General features: G+C 39.8%; 5 protein-coding genes and 1 long non-coding RNA gene across 7 annotated transcripts in view; 5 read left to right on the top strand and 1 right to left on the bottom strand.

The window, feature by feature from the left end:
* LOC149731705 (UDP-N-acetylhexosamine pyrophosphorylase-like) overlaps positions 1-14,875 on the top strand; it is a 145,015-nt gene that overhangs the window by 27,030 nt on the left and 103,110 nt on the right. The window lies entirely within an intron of this gene.
* The window catches only part of LOC149731706 (palmitoyltransferase ZDHHC12-B-like), a 137,509-nt gene that overhangs the window by 27,030 nt on the left and 95,604 nt on the right, over positions 1-14,875 (top strand). The gene's annotated exons all lie outside the window — the stretch shown is intronic.
* LOC149731715 (protein FAM117B-like) overlaps positions 1-14,875 on the top strand; it is a 53,711-nt gene that overhangs the window by 27,030 nt on the left and 11,806 nt on the right. The window contains exons 2-3 of one of the 2 annotated variants that reach the window (XM_089884302.1): positions 8,560-8,712; positions 9,154-9,313. In XM_089884302.1, coding sequence (XP_089740428.1) covers positions 8,623-8,712; positions 9,154-9,313 — 250 coding nt within the window. In that variant the 5' untranslated portion in view covers positions 8,560-8,622. Of the gene's footprint in view, positions 1-8,029; positions 8,713-9,153; positions 9,314-14,875 lie in introns of those variants that run through there. The other variant, XM_089884303.1, reaches the window with a different exon arrangement.
* LOC149731718 (fibrinogen C domain-containing protein 1-like) lies at positions 136-3,155 on the top strand. The gene is made up of 6 exons (XM_089884340.1): positions 136-715; positions 777-910; positions 1,261-1,357; positions 1,427-1,523; positions 1,778-1,845; positions 2,301-3,155. The coding sequence occupies exons 1-6, from the start codon at positions 391-393 to the stop codon at positions 2,543-2,545; spliced, it is 966 nt and encodes a 321-aa protein (XP_089740466.1). The 5' UTR covers positions 136-390; the 3' UTR covers positions 2,546-3,155.
* LOC149731717 (uncharacterized) lies at positions 777-4,073 on the bottom strand. Its single transcript, XR_016385658.1, has 2 exons — positions 3,703-4,073; positions 777-3,563 (listed from the first exon to the last, which is right to left on the bottom strand). It is a non-coding gene; the product is annotated as an uncharacterized LOC149731717 (long non-coding RNA).
* Positions 4,935-7,381, top strand: LOC149731716 (ficolin-2-like). Its single transcript, XM_089884342.1, has 6 exons — positions 4,935-5,335; positions 5,397-5,530; positions 5,743-5,839; positions 5,909-6,005; positions 6,260-6,327; positions 6,623-7,381. Exons 1-6 carry the CDS (start codon positions 5,062-5,064, stop codon positions 6,865-6,867), a joined length of 915 nt encoding a protein of 304 aa, XP_089740468.1. The 5' UTR covers positions 4,935-5,061; the 3' UTR covers positions 6,868-7,381.

Here is a 14,875-nt window from a genome sequence, read left to right as displayed (position 1 = left end):
TTTCTGCATTTGCAACTCTATGTGCTGCTTTAGGTTTATATTGTTAAGCAATTATGTTGCCAGCACTTCCTAATTTGGTATTCCTGCGTTGTTCTGTGCAGCAGCAGAATGACTGTGGTTTAAAGTCGGCTTACAAGTCACCTATTCATCATTCCCGATCGCCCAAATTCGCACGAAGTAGGCTGCAGAACTCAAAAACAAATTTGTTGTACAACCTTATAAGGATACAAAAACAAGCTATTCATTCACTGCCGATAAATCTTGTGGTTGCCTGCTTAGCATAAAAAGATCCGTCACTATCAGCTGCATAGCATTTGTGTGACCGGCATACGAGGTAACAGTGAGTACGGGAAGACTCAGAATTTTGTATTCCGTTAACACAACGAAGAGATGGAAATAAGTAACATAACGACAGTCGTTAAAACAGTATTTCTTTCAGCAATGAGTTTTCTTAAAGTTGTAGTTTTTGTTCTTCTGGTCGCTGGGTCTAAAAGCCAAGGTACTCAACATGTGGTGTTGTCTTGCGGGAGTGGTAGTACAGAACAGAAAGGAGAGCCTGGTCCCCCTGGTAAACGAGGACCCGTGGGTGTAAATGGTTTACTTGGGCCTGTGGGCCCGAAAGGCGAGCAGGGGCATTGTGACCCGACCTGCAGGTCAGAGTACAATGTTTTAAGTGAGAAGGTGCAACGGTTGGAAAGATTAATGGGAGTTTATTGTAAGTTGTAAATTTTTTAACACGTTAACATGTCGCTTACTTAGTACTTATTCTGTTTCAGCATTGCCGACAAGTTGCAAGCAAGCTTTGCTTATGGGACGAAACGAAAGCGGAATTTACGAGATATATAACCGAGGGAACAGACAATCTTTGGAAGTTTACTGCGATCAAACCACAGACGGTGGCGGCTGGCTGGTAAGTTATCATGTTTTACTCACAGAACTCACAGAACTTTGGCGCTGGTGGATTTTCTTTACGCGCACTTTCCTTTTCTAAAGGTGGCTGTACACAGTATCCGGTCCGTTTTGTCCGGATTTCGCTGCGGCATGCGGAATTGGACACGGGTTTGCATACGACTTCGCACGCTGGAAACTGTGTACAGCCACCTTGAGTCAAATATAGCTCGTTGTTTATCTGGTATAGGTGTAAGTTGTAACGACCACCTGCCTTTTCGTTTTAACTATTCTTTAATCTTTGCTACCGTAATCGAAGAGACAAATAAAAGATATAGTAATATATTAATATGTTGGTTTACGTTTCCACAGGTTTTCCAACGAAGAACAGACGGATCTGAAAACTTCTACCGAACTTGGGCAGAATATCGACAGAAATTTGGGAATCTGAGCAACGAATTTTGGCTGGGTTTGAATTTAAAAACAATAGATTACGAACAATTCCTTAGTAGTAGATTTTAACACATATTTTTTAAAGGTATGGAAAATCTTCATTCTTTAACGTCGTCTGGACTTTACGAACTGAGGGTTGACTTAAAAGATTGTGCAGACGTTTGGAAATACGCCAAGTTTAGGTGATAACGCTTACTTATGTTGTAGTAGGGGTAGATGAGACACCTTTTCACTATATATTTCTCGTACTTTTTGGTAGTAAACAAAGAACATTCAAATGGTTGTATAACCGTATCCTCACGGCTCATGTAGACGGTTGTTCATTGTTTAAAACACGATCAGAATATTTGGATATTTGTGTGCCAAAGGTGTCCCGTCTTTACCTCTACTATATGATAGTAATAAACGATGATGTCAAACACGCTTTTTCCGACAGCTCGTTTTCGATCGCTCCAGAAGAACTACTTTATAGATTGACAGTGTCCGGGTATTCCGGGACCGCTGGTGAGTTACATAACATTAATTTTATTTATCCCTTTACGTATAGTAAGGAAAATTACACTATTTACAACAATCCTAATAACACGCTACGAGTAAAAAACTATACTCGAGGGAAATTGTCAAGTAAAAAGCAGGGCTGGCAAATTTGTAAAAAACGATCTGGTTTTATGTCTAGAAAAATATAAACTATTTCCAGTGCCGCGGCAAAGTTGTTGGTTCGCCTGCCTTAAGGCCAGAGGTTATAGCGTCGAGGCTTGACACTGCTACCACATACCACTATGGGCATATGACAGTTACTAGTAACCGTTGGGTCTGTAACTTATGAAGCAATTGCTCTAGCCATCACCGTTTCGCGCCGCCAGCTTTTCCCTGGTGGTTAGCGTATGAAAGAAATATTTGCAATTAAAATTGTGTTTTTAAATTCAGATTTAAATGTTATTTTGAACCGATTTTTTTAGGAGATTCCTTGAGCTATCATAACAATCGCCCCTTTACCACGAAGGACCAAGACAATGATTCCTACAGAACAAATTGTGCGGTGTTAGAACATGGTGCTTGGTGGTACGGGGATTGCTTTTACTCCAATTTAAACGGGGCATATTTGAATTGCCAAACCAGCACCGATCAAGCTGCGAGTTGGGACGGTTTCCATGGAACAAAATATTCCCTTGAATACATAGAGATGAAATTCAGACCCGTGTAGAACATAAATTAAAACTCTTCTGTTTTTGTACAAACTTCCTATACGCATTCTTTTACAGTGAAATATAGCAGGGTGCTGTGAAAGGATGCTTTTATATATTTTTTTAATCTCTTCTCTAGTCTCGTTGTGTATAGTAACAAAAAATAACTACAAAATTGTATATAACTGTATATCCGCGACTCTAAAAGAACGTTGTTAATTGTTTTAAACACGACCAGGAAATATGTAATTTAGGTGCCAACGCTTTCTCATCTTACCCCAAAGTAATATATCTTTGTTTGATTTTACTGCTAATGTCTTTGGCTAAACGCTTTCTGACAGATACGACTTTATTAACTTAACTTTTCAGTATATGCTTAAATGATGTGTAATTAACACATTTTAGCAGATTATTAAAAACAAAGTGTTTGGCTTAAAGCTTTGAACATTAATACAAATACATCCAGTTATTCCTTTTGGTGCACCTAACCATATTGCATAAAATGAATGTCTTTATACTAACCCATGTAAGTCATAACCGTTGTATATTCACAATCTATCTGCCACGGTAATTATTACATCTCGTGGCCAAGTATTTGCTACCAAGCTAATAAATAAGCGCCGTACTCAATGTTTATTTAAAAAATTTGTAGCCCATCGAGGTACAGGTGTGTTTTTGTCAGAATACTAGAACAAACACCAGGTTACTGTGTAGTATACTCGCCCTGTGGTACATCAGTGATTAGCGCATCTACCTTTTGCGATCTATAGTCAAATGATTACACGGCTTCACAATAGTTATAGTAGGCTGCAGCAGCTACAGCACAGCCCACTTTAGTTATACTAGAGATATTTCTAGTAGGCCGTAGCTACATCAGGTCAATATAATCATTCCTCTCCTTGTAATTGTAGTTTAGCATTAAAAAGAACCTAAACCTTGTCATTGCTGCGTTGATCCAACCTCTTATGCTTGTAGAGTTTCGGCAAACCTTATACCCAAGTAAGAACTCCAACTGTGAACATCGTTTCTCTCATCATTCTAATCATGATATAGGGTGACTTTGCATGTATATTCATATTCACGGATAATAAAACCATATTTGCATGGGCAAAAGGACTTATCTTTCCGCAGCTCTACTCAAATGTCGTTGCCCACCATACGATGATAAATAAGTGACCTTTATTCAATCAAACTATTTCTCACCGAACAGCTCTACTTATGTTTTAGTTTTCGCATTAAAGATTAAATTGCAACGACTTAAGACGTTTTATCGTACGTGTAAGTGCAATGCATGGGATTTCCCATTAGAAAAAAATTCATTCAACTTTAATCGTTTCTAGTTTCTAAAATAATAAAGAAAATTCAAATTTTATTTCTGATTTGGTATAATTAATGCTTCTTCTTCAAGAATATAAAAAATTGTAAAACATAGAGTTTATTATGTTTTAATTTTCGATTGAACGTAGCTACATAATATGCTGATTTAGCAGTTTTTTCTTATTAGTTAGGTTTAACACTTTTTTTATATTAAAGTGTTCAATATGTCTCACTAGTACCTACTGTACTATTTTTTTTATGAAAAAGTCAGTTTATCGTGTTTAACATTAGGTATAAAAATATGCTGAGTCAGCATAATCTGGTATGTAGCTACGTTCAATCGAAAAATTAAAACATAATAATCTATGTTTTACAATTTTTTATATTCTTGAAGAAGAAGCATTAATTATACCAAATTAGAAATAAAATTTAAATTTTCTTTATTATTTTAGAAACTAGAAACGATCAAAGTTGAGTGAATTTTTTTTTTCATGGGAAATCCCATGCATTGTCGAAACAGCCGAATTTGTTTTACTCCAGCGGGTTTTTTCACGCGATCTTTTTAGAAGCCGTATCGTTTTGGCAAACTTTGACGGTACCTTTAGGTTACATTTGAGCATATCTATCCATATACAAATTTTCATTTTTGGTTGGTATGCGCCTTTAAAGTATTAAGGATTAGTTAAATATAGTCTTGTGAAATCGCCAGTGATTACTTTATAGTGATGTATTTTTACTTCCTGTACGACTGTACATCACATTAAAAAACACATATTTTAATTTCTGCATTTGCAACTCTATGTGCTGCTTTAGGTTTATATTGTTAAGCAATTATGTTGCCAGCACTTCCTAATTTGGTATTCATGCGTTGTTATGCGCAGCAGCAGAATGACTGTGGTTTGAAGTCGGCTCAAATGTCACCTATTCATCATTACGGATTGCCTAAAGTCAGCGTTTAAGCTGCAGAAGTTAAAAACAAGTTTGTTCTGCAACCTTATAAGGAGACACAAAGAAACTATTCATTCTCTGTCAATAAATCTTGTGGTTGCCTGCTTAGCATAAAAAGATCCGTCACTATTAGTTGCATAGCATTTGTGTGATCGGCATACAAGGTAACAGTGAGTACGGGAAGACTCAGAATTTTGTATTCCATTAACACAACGAAGAGATGGAAATAAGTAACATAACGACAGTCGTTTAACCAGTATTTCTTTCAGCAATGAGTTTTCTTAAAGTTGTAGTTTTTGTTCTTCTGGTCGCTGGGTCTAAAAGCCAAGGTACTCAACATGTGGTGTTGTCTTGCGGGAGTGGTAGTACAGAACAGAAAGGAGAGCCTGGTCCCCCTGGTAAACGAGGACCCGTGGGTGTAAATGGTTTACTTGGACCTGTGGGCCCGAAAGGCGAGCAGGGGCATTGTGACCCGACCTGCAGGTCAGAGTACAATGTTTTAAGTGAGAAGGTGCAACGGTTGGAAAGATTAATGGAAGTTTATTGTAAGTTGACTATTTTTCAACACGTTAACATGTCGCTTACTTAGTACTTGTTCTGTTTAAGCATTGCCGACAAGTTGCAAGCAAGCTTTGCTAATGGGACGAAACGAAAGCGGGATTTACGAGATATATAACCGAGGGAACAGACAATCTTTGGAAGTTTACTGCGATCAAACCACAGACGGTGGCGGCTGGCTGGTAAGTTATCATGTTTTACTCACAGAACTTTGGCGCTGGTGGATATTCTTTACGCGCACTTTCCCTCTAAGTCAAATATAGCTCGTTGTTTACGTGGTATAGATGTAGCGACCACCTGCCTTTTCGTTTTAACTATTCTTTAATCTTTGCTACCGTAATCGAGAAGAGACAAATAAAAGATGAAGTAATTATGTTAGTTTATGTTACCACAGGTTTTCCAACGAAGAACGGACGGGTCTGAAAACTTCTACCGAACTTGGGCAGAATATCGACAGAAATTCGGGAATCTGAGCAACGAATTTTGGCTGGGTTTGAATTTAAAAACAATGAATTACGAAAAATTCCTTAGTAATATTTTTTAACACATATTTTTTAAAGGTATGGAAAATCTCCATTCTTTAACGTCTTCTGGACTTTACGAACTGAGGGTTGACTTAAAAGATTGTGCAGACGTTTGGAAATACGCCAAGTTTAGGTGATATCGCTTACTTATGTTGTAGTAGGGGTAGATGAGACACCTTTTCACTATATATTTCTCGTCCTTTTTGGTGGTAAACAAAGAACATTCAAATGGTTGTATAACCGTATCCTCACAACTCCCGTAGACCGTTGTTAAAAGTTTAAAACACGATCAGAATATTTGGGTATTATGTGCTAAAGGTGGCCCGTCTTTCCCACCCTACTATATGATAGTGATAAACAATGATGTCAAACACGCTTTTCCGACAGCTCGTTTTCGATCGCTTCAGAAGAACAACTTTATAGATTGTCAGTGTCCGGGTATTCCGGGACCGCTGGTGAGTTACAGCATAACACTAATTTTATTTGTCCCTTCACATATAGTAAGGAAAATTAGACTATTTAAAACCTTAAGGCCAGAGGTTATAGCGTCGAAGCTTGACACTGCTACCACATACCACTATGGGCATATGACAGTTACTAGTAACCGTTGGGTCTGTAACTTATGAAGCAATTGCTCTGGCCTGTGTGTCACGGCGCAACCTTTACCTGGTTGGCGTATGAAACAAATATTTGCATTTGACATTACGTTTATAAATTTAGATTTAAATGTTATATTGAACCCATTTTTAGGAGATTCCTTGAGCCATCATAACAATCGCCCCTTTACTACGAAGGACCAAGACAATGATTCCTCCGGAGGAAATTGTGCGGTCATAGAGCAGGGTGCTTGGTGGTACGGGGCTTGCTATCACTCAAATTTAAACGGGGCATATTTGAATTGCCAAACCAGCACCGATCAAGCTGCGAGTTGGGACCTTTTCCATGGAACAAAATATTCTCTGGAGTACATAGAGATGAAATTCAGACCCGTGTAATACTTAAAAATCAATCTTTTTTGTACAAACGAAAAATATAGCGGGGTGTAGTAAGATGCGCTCTTATATGTTTTCAACCTCTTTTTTCGTTGGGTATAGTAAAGAAAATACCTACAAAGTTATAAATACCCGTATACGCGCGAATCTAAAAGAACGTTGTTAATTGTTTTTCACGATCAGAAAATATGAAATATAAGGTGCTAACGCTTTCTAATGGGCTACGATTTTATTAACTAAACTTTTTAGTATATGCTTAAATGGTGTGTAATTACCAAGTTTTAGCAGATTATTAAAAACAAAGTGTTTGGCTTAAAGCTTTGAACATTAATACAAATACATCCAGATCCAGTATTCCTTTTGGTGCACCTAACCATATTGCATAAAATGAATATCTTTATACTAACCCATGGAAGTCATAACCGTTGTATATTCACAATCTATCTGCCATGGTAGTTATTACATCCCGTGGCCAAGTATTTGCTACCAAGCTAATAAATAAGCGCCGTATACTCAATGTTTGTTACAAGTGTTTGTAGAGTGTGGCAGAGTAACGAAAAGGGGTGATACAGGTTATTGTCATATAGTAGGTTGGGGGAAGATGGGACACCTTTTCATTCTATTTTCTCGCCCAATTTGGCAGTAAACAAAGAAAATGGAAAGAATTATAAAAGCGTATCCTCACGACCTCCCTAGATCGTTGTTAATTGTTTAAAAGACGATCGGAATATTTGGATATCATGTGCAAAATGTGTCCCATCTTTCCCCACCCTACTGTATTTTATGCGCTGCTATGCCAATTTTTTTACAAATCGCTATTTAAAAAAATTGTAACTCATCTAGGTACAGGTGTGCCGTTTTCCCCCACAGTACTATATGTTATGATGTAGCTCAGTAGTTTGTCGTAATAAATGTTGCCGCATAGAGGCGCGAGAGATCCGAACTCATTCGGAAATGGAACATTCCGTGTCGCGAGTTCGCGGTTTATGAAGCCGGCGTGGAGTAAGGCGTAGTAAACAAGCGGGAGAGCGGCGTCTGCTTGGCGTAACTTGGGTTCTTTTGTTTTTATCGAGGAGCAGTGACCCGCAACGGTCGGTGAACCGGTGTAGAAAGAAGAACGCATTTAGTCACGTGACTCAGGTCCTTCTTCTAGAATTCCAAATCGATTCATTTGTGCATGTTGCGACCTGCCGTACGGATGTATGTCAATATGGTTTTCCGTTGGTACTGTTCAAGTTTTCAAATATGTTTTTAAGACCACTGAAAAAAGACTACTCTTTTAGCTAGTTCGTCGCTCACGTCAGTAACCATTTCTTCAATTATTTAAATATACGTGGTCATGTTAACAGTACCAGTGTAATAATTATATTATTTAATACAAACTTATTTTGACCAAGTTGAATTTGTATTCAAACGCTAGTTTTATTTTGAGTTGCACAGTGTGAGTTAGGTCTCTGTAATGTTGTATTTGTAACAAACTTATTTTGTTCCAAGTTTATTAGCTGTTTTATTTGCTCAAATTTGACTTACTGGGACCAGTTTTAAAATAATGGTAAAGCTTATTTTACAATTGAGTTTTACTGATATGAATTAGGTTAGCATGCTGGTACAGTTAGTTTCAATGTAGACATACATTTTATAAAGTTAACTGTGTTTATCCTTAATATTTTGTTAAACGACTTTATTTATCATCAAGGTTGACTTAGGCATTTAGTTTGCATGCATACTTATCGAAGGTAATCTGAAAAAGTGTGTGTCATGTCATCCAACAAAACAAAGCCAATGATGAAAAGTGGACCTCCAAGAAAAAGTGGTCCCCCACCTATTAAAGCAACACAGCATTTCCAGGTGATTTTATGTTATCTAGTTAAACTTCTTGATCTGTACTAACTAAATGCTTGTACTACATGTAATTTTCACTGATGTATAAATACTGAAGCCTTGTAAATCAAAATAATATTCAAATCATTCCATGAAACTTGTTCCTGTTACTGTTCCTATTCTACATGGGTGAGGTCCCATAGCGAGGCATGCCATGGAAGATCTAGACCAGAGTTGGCTTAAATTCTATATTGCAGTTGTGTTATATAAGGTTAAAATCTTGCAGCGTGGCACGTCATGGGTCCTGAGATTTTTCTTGGTAAACTGTTATCAGTACTGCTCCTATGTTTAACCAACTGAAATTATAAAATTTGCTACAAGTATCTTATACATTTATACACTTCAATGCATATATGTATATCTCATATACAACCAAATGGCAATGTATATAATATATATACACCATAGCTCCTGCAAGGTAGTCCAGCCCGAAAATCTCCTTCTTCTTCCCCCACTCCCCGATCCGCAACTGATGGAAGAGTGGCTGTTCGGAGTCGATGGTCACCTGATCATCGAGCCTCACCTGATCGAAATGACCGTAAGAGTCCAAGTTCTCCCAGCATTAAAGGTAGAATCACTTGAACTGATGTAACTTATTTATCCTCACCTGGCGGGGCATTGATAGTTTTAACGCAACACAAGCGTTGGGTTTTATACACCTTGTGCCGATTATGAGTTACCGTTAATGTAACTTTGTGAGTAAATATTTTTTTCTGTGTGGGCTGGACTTGGTTTATTTTACCTTTAACTTCCGACATCTCCGAAGATGGCGTAGTTGCTAAACTGAAAGATTTGAGATGATAATTAAGTATAAATAAGGGAAGTGATGTTTCTTTTTTACACCTGATAGTATTTACACAGGTCGGTGTGTGCATTTGTTTCGACTGTGTTTTACAGTTTGACAATAGTTTATGTCATTTGTGCTGGATAATTCGGCTTTTTATTTAAGCCACGAAGGCGTTAGTTGAATAATCGGTGGGAAGTGGTACAGAGTCACCAGAAGCATCGCGTGCACCAGACTGACCTATAAAATATAAAACTAGTGTTGCCTATAAGATATAAATGTGAGAATAGCACTGTTGCAGTGTAGTTTGTGTTTAATAAATTAGGTGGTCATTCATTGATAATTAGATCAGTATTGAAGTTCTGTTTTTTGTTCCAAGTTTTGAGTAAAATGACATTATCTCTCTATATATATTTTAACATTCCCAAAACTAGTCTTGTTAGCAGTCTTAGCAGAGACAAAAAATTGGTTTAATTTAGTTGTGCCAAAGTAGGAGAGCTCACAGGAAAAAGATACAAAAGGACCAACTGTCGTAACACAAAAAATTCCTAATTAAACCGTGATGGTTATCTTATTAAAACCATCTTAACGTTAGACATCTAACTCCTACCATTGTATTGTGTATATTTTATGAGTTTTACGCTTGCTTAACCTGTAAGCGTTTCGGAGCGGTGTGTCGCTATCTCTCCTCTCTCTCTTTCTCTATCTTTTTTCTCTCACTTTTCTCCGTTGCACCACCATCGTGGAGTGCCTCAAGGCAACAGCCTTGTTAGTTTATTCAAGTTTTATGGTGCGCTTCTTCAACGTTGAAAGGTTACGAAACGGTGTTTCTTTTATAAACCCAAACACATTAAGGCACTACTAACGCAGTACACCTCGTTCCCAACCACAGTAAATTTTCATATCTTACTAACTCTCCCTCCCTAAAAATTTCGGTGAACAAGACTATGAATGCATACCTTTTTTGGAAGTTTTAAGACTGCCTTACCCCGCGAAACATACAAACTTTAATACAACGTCACACACCATCGGTTGCCTATTTACTAAAAGTCTGGCTTGTCATATCAATCATTGTGTGTTGTGTCAGTGTGCTCCCGTTCATTAATTTCCAGTTTTCGTGTTGCGCAGTTTGCCATCCCTAGTGTAATGGTAACAAAGGCCGAAAGTTGATTATGCGGTTAAGAGCGTGTGTTCTGCTTTCCTGTAACAAAGCCACGTCGTCCCATCTCCGCGGATCCCATTACACTACCAACCGTGACAACAAACTTTCGTCAAGACCGATCGAAATTAGCTCTCCGTGCGGAGTTAACGACATGTTCTTGCCATCTACTCGGCGAAGTGGTATTATGCTCGCAGTCGTCGCACACAGAAGCACTCTCCAAATTTCACTCCGGGACGTTCGGACAAAACGTTCCAAAGCCCGATAGTCGCCGTGAGGGCCTGATATTTTACAGGATTCAAACCCAGCAAACTGGGCCATTGTATCCGCTCGTTCAGCGGCCCTCTATCTATTGTACCTCACCGTCTCTGTTTGAAATCAATACCGACCGCCTCCATTCGCCTGGACTCGTAAAGGCGAAATTCCTCGTGGTGAAGCTACAGCTTATAACAGCCACCGTCGCATATTACAACGCCTGGTCAATGTGGGACATGGCAAACATACGCGACAACGCCTCACTGCGATAAATCAGGTTTAACTGAAGTGCTGTGTAGTCCCCGTGTCATAACCCACTGAAACACTGTGTGTGCTTAGCTCCTTCAAACCATACGCTCGTGATTAGAAAGATTAAAACGGTTGTTGGCGTTACCTTCAACAAGTGTTATTCCAATAATACCATAAGTAGCATATGTCACCTTGCCACATGTAATAAGTGGCTCGAGTTCGTGCGTTGTTTTCACGGGTTAAAGCTGTTGCCTATATTATCCCAGCTTTGTATTTCGAACAGTCTTAAAACTTGCACCCTCCTCCCCCCTACCTCATCGCATCGTATTCCCGTCATGCGTTATAATTACGTCAGGTGCCCCAAGAGAGCATACCAGTCTCCCCTCCCGCGTACCTTATATTTAGTGAACACTATACCCCGTGTTTACCGTTATGTAGCGCATCAGAGGAACTTTTTAGCCTAACTAACTCCGGAGATTCCGCCCCAGAATGTCCTGGTTTCCTTCAGCTGAAGTTTTATGCCCCGTGATTGCGTTACAACAAAGCCGATAGGAAATAGCGTTCAATCGCTGCCCGATTGTTATTATCTGCCCGTGTTGAATTACCGAGCTCGTATTTGACAGATTGTCCGAACCCCTCCCCCTTTTAAGCTAACTTTCGTGCCAAAGCAGCTGTATTTTATCAAGATAGACCTTTACTACGTTGCCGAAATTCTGTTTGTGTAAGATGTTGTCCCGTCTCGTGTAAAAAGATCGTTATCCTATGGCAGTGGTCAACCCACTATTTTTCTCTTCTCTCTTCTATTCTCTCCCGGCTTCACACCAACTCATTATCGCGCACATAATCCTTTTCAGGGCCTACGCTTGGGTCACAAGCGCCACGGTCTGCTCAACGATGAACTATTTATGAGGGCGCCGTGTTCAGCTTTCACGGCACACAATGGTCTAGCAGTAGCTCTTAAAATTCCCAAATCGGGCACGTGCTAATATTACTCCTTCACATAAATAATGCACCGGCAAGTCAACGGTGATTACCCACAAGCCTATAACTGACAAGCAATCGCAGTCATTTGTCGGTTAGATTATCGCTCTCAACTATTTCACGCCGACTATAAAGTATAAGGAAACCTAATCACTCTTAACCGCTCCCATATGTGCAGACCTTGTGTATAATGTTGCACATTACTATACACTCAGCGTAAACGCGGTCTCAAATCTAATAAACGTCGTTCGCAAATCGACCGAGATTTAATACGTTCCCTGTGGCAAACATAAGAGGTTCAAGGGAAATTATCTAATTACATTTCTGTTTGGATGTGAACCGTGCAACAGGTATGTGGTGTAAACAGGTTGCATAGAATCGTTTCTTTGGTTGCGTTTGCGGTTAATCCGCATGCCTTCTAATTCAATCGATTCATTCTCTATATCAAATCACTGTCTTGTAATGGAAAGGTCGATCAAGGAATTGCTAGAGAGTCTTCGCCCTAATAACGGCCGTGTACCAAATTTCATTGCCGTGAGGCTACGCCAGTGTGGTTTGTGTGAATCATATAAAGGCATTCCTTGCGCACTTGCTTCTCCCAGTGGACGTGATCTAAAACAGCAGGTGGAAGTCGAAACTTTCAGCTCTGGTTAACTCATGGGCCTTCTTTCTTCACTGGCCGAACAATTGTTCCTTTATCTGTGATTTTTCACATAAAGCTTGTATAAAACATGGACTGATATGGACGCGGCTCAGATTGCTTTCCGGCTCTTTCTTTGCTTGGAATTCTACCGCGAACGGTGGTGTTCCTACCACAGAGTTGTAATTGACTTTCGGAGAGAAAAAATGACAAATAGGGTTGTCGGTAAGTTTGTGATTTAATGAGAAATACCGGCCCCGAGAAACAGCTGCCCTTTAAAACTTTTATCGTTATTCGCGCGTCGGTTTTCGCTGACGTAGAATGTAAACACCATAACGCCGTTAACCAAACTTGTGCTTTGCTCAAGCAGTGGTTCACTTACATCAGTGTGTTTCAATTTACGTTCGCCACAATGCGCAATTTTAGCTTGTAATGCAAATGCCACGCCAATTGAAACGAGTCACTTAACTTTGCAGCCCGACTAGCCGTTTTTATTTCGGGTATAAAGCACTGGGTGTGCGAGTGGCAGCTTTTTAGCTGACGCTCTTACAAAAGAAGGACAATAGTAGATGGCACTTTCGTCGTCGGTAAAAAGCTCGCTGAAAGGGGCGTTTGCGTTCGCAAAATAAGTACGTGGCTTGTTTCGTTACAATGGATAGCTGGTCGTGGTATTTCCGGGACGCGGCCTGTTTTACCGACTCAACGACACCAGTTCTCGGTCCTGGCACCGACATCTCAAAACTCAGCTTGTGTCATCACCACTTCTGGTAACGCGCATTCAAATTGATAAGTAAAACACCCACCATAGCAGCATGCTTACATACTATCAGTCCACCATCACAACATGCTGTGTTAACACGCCGGGTAGTACAGGATGTTGTGGCAATTGATTTTTCGTGCGCGTGTACACTAAGGACACGTTACGCACGATTATTTGCACCAACCATGCAAAACTTATGTCTCTTGATGTTTAATTTGAAGAGTGCACATCAATATATCGGCTACGTAATCGTGTTAGCCGGCCGACTCCACTGTTTATTTGGTGAGACAACGAAGTCTCACCGCCCTTCATAGCTCCTGGCAAAGCAAAGCCTTTCTACCATTGGTATTATTAGATTGGACGCATCGGTGGGCATGTAAAGCTACTCACTTAGTTGCGCAGTGGGATGTTTTATTGACTCGCACAACCACGAGGCATGGTGCTTAAAATCTAGCATCGTCCAGCACTGGCTTCTTACATGGTGGCCAACAGTGTTTCCAAACTCAACTTACACCCCAGTCGCCATGCACGTTTATCGCCCTTTGCCTTTTTGTCTGGCATCACTTGAGCGGATCTCAGAATAACAGAACGTTGGTTTGAAGTCGTGTTTGTGTTAAGAGTCTGTTTGCGCTTCCAGCCCAACGCCCAACTCATTTTAAAGCGTAATTTGGCCACGCTCGTTATTACGTAGTGCCGGAACTCTTGTTTCATTTAGGGTAACCGAACCGTTTCATTTCAACCAAAACTTCTCTTACACATACCATGTTCGTTCCCCTAATTGACCCCACATTTTAAAAATGCCGTAAACACGTTTTCTGTCACGTGTTATTTGAAGCTGCTTTGCCAGTTTTACATGAGAGTTGAAATCCTAATCCTTACGCCCACGCTTGCACATAACCATGCTGGGGAATTGCCACCTGCATGAGATTCTTCAGATGTTTGTAGATGCACGTGAGTCCGTATTCAACTACCCACTCACAGAGACAAACCGCCACACCCCCAACCCAACAGCTCAGTGTTCAGTGTTCTTTTTCAAGTAAACGTGGTTTGGTCTTAAGAGATTTCGTAATAGCGTTGCCATTTTGAACGATAATAGAAACATGATACGCCGTTTGCATGGCTGCTTCGCGGTATATCCTACCGCGGCTTCCAGTTGCTCCTTAGAGCACTGTGAATTAGCGGCCGGAAAACAGCGATCCCTAGTCCTTGCTATAGCAGCAGCTAGAGTCTCCCATGTCGGTATAAAACAAAGTGGTTATCTTGGCCATGTAATTTAGGTTTGATTGTGTAACTGACGCAACT

The sequence above is a fragment of the Ciona robusta genome, chromosome 9, assembly GCF_009617815.1.
Source record: "Ciona robusta chromosome 9, ASM961781v2".
Classification (NCBI taxonomy): Eukaryota; Metazoa; Chordata; class Ascidiacea; order Phlebobranchia; family Cionidae; genus Ciona; species Ciona robusta.
This window is presented reverse-complemented; position numbering and strand designations above follow the sequence as displayed.

Coding starts and splice junctions, on each gene's coding strand:
- LOC149731718 (XM_089884340.1), top strand. CDS start 391: ATGGAAATAAGTAACATAACGACAGTCGTTAAAACAGTATTTCTTTCA. Junction 911..1,260: donor CAGACGGTGGCGGCTGGCTG/GTAAGTTATCAT, acceptor ACGTTTCCACAG/GTTTTCCAACGAAGAACAGA. Junction 1,358..1,426: donor GAGCAACGAATTTTGGCTGG/GTTTGAATTTAA, acceptor TATTTTTTAAAG/GTATGGAAAATCTTCATTCT.
- LOC149731716 (XM_089884342.1), top strand. CDS start 5,062: ATGAGTTTTCTTAAAGTTGTAGTTTTTGTTCTTCTGGTCGCTGGGTCT. Junction 6,006..6,259: donor TGGAAATACGCCAAGTTTAG/GTGATATCGCTT, acceptor CTTTTCCGACAG/CTCGTTTTCGATCGCTTCAG. Junction 6,328..6,622: donor CGGGTATTCCGGGACCGCTG/GTGAGTTACAGC, acceptor ACCCATTTTTAG/GAGATTCCTTGAGCCATCAT.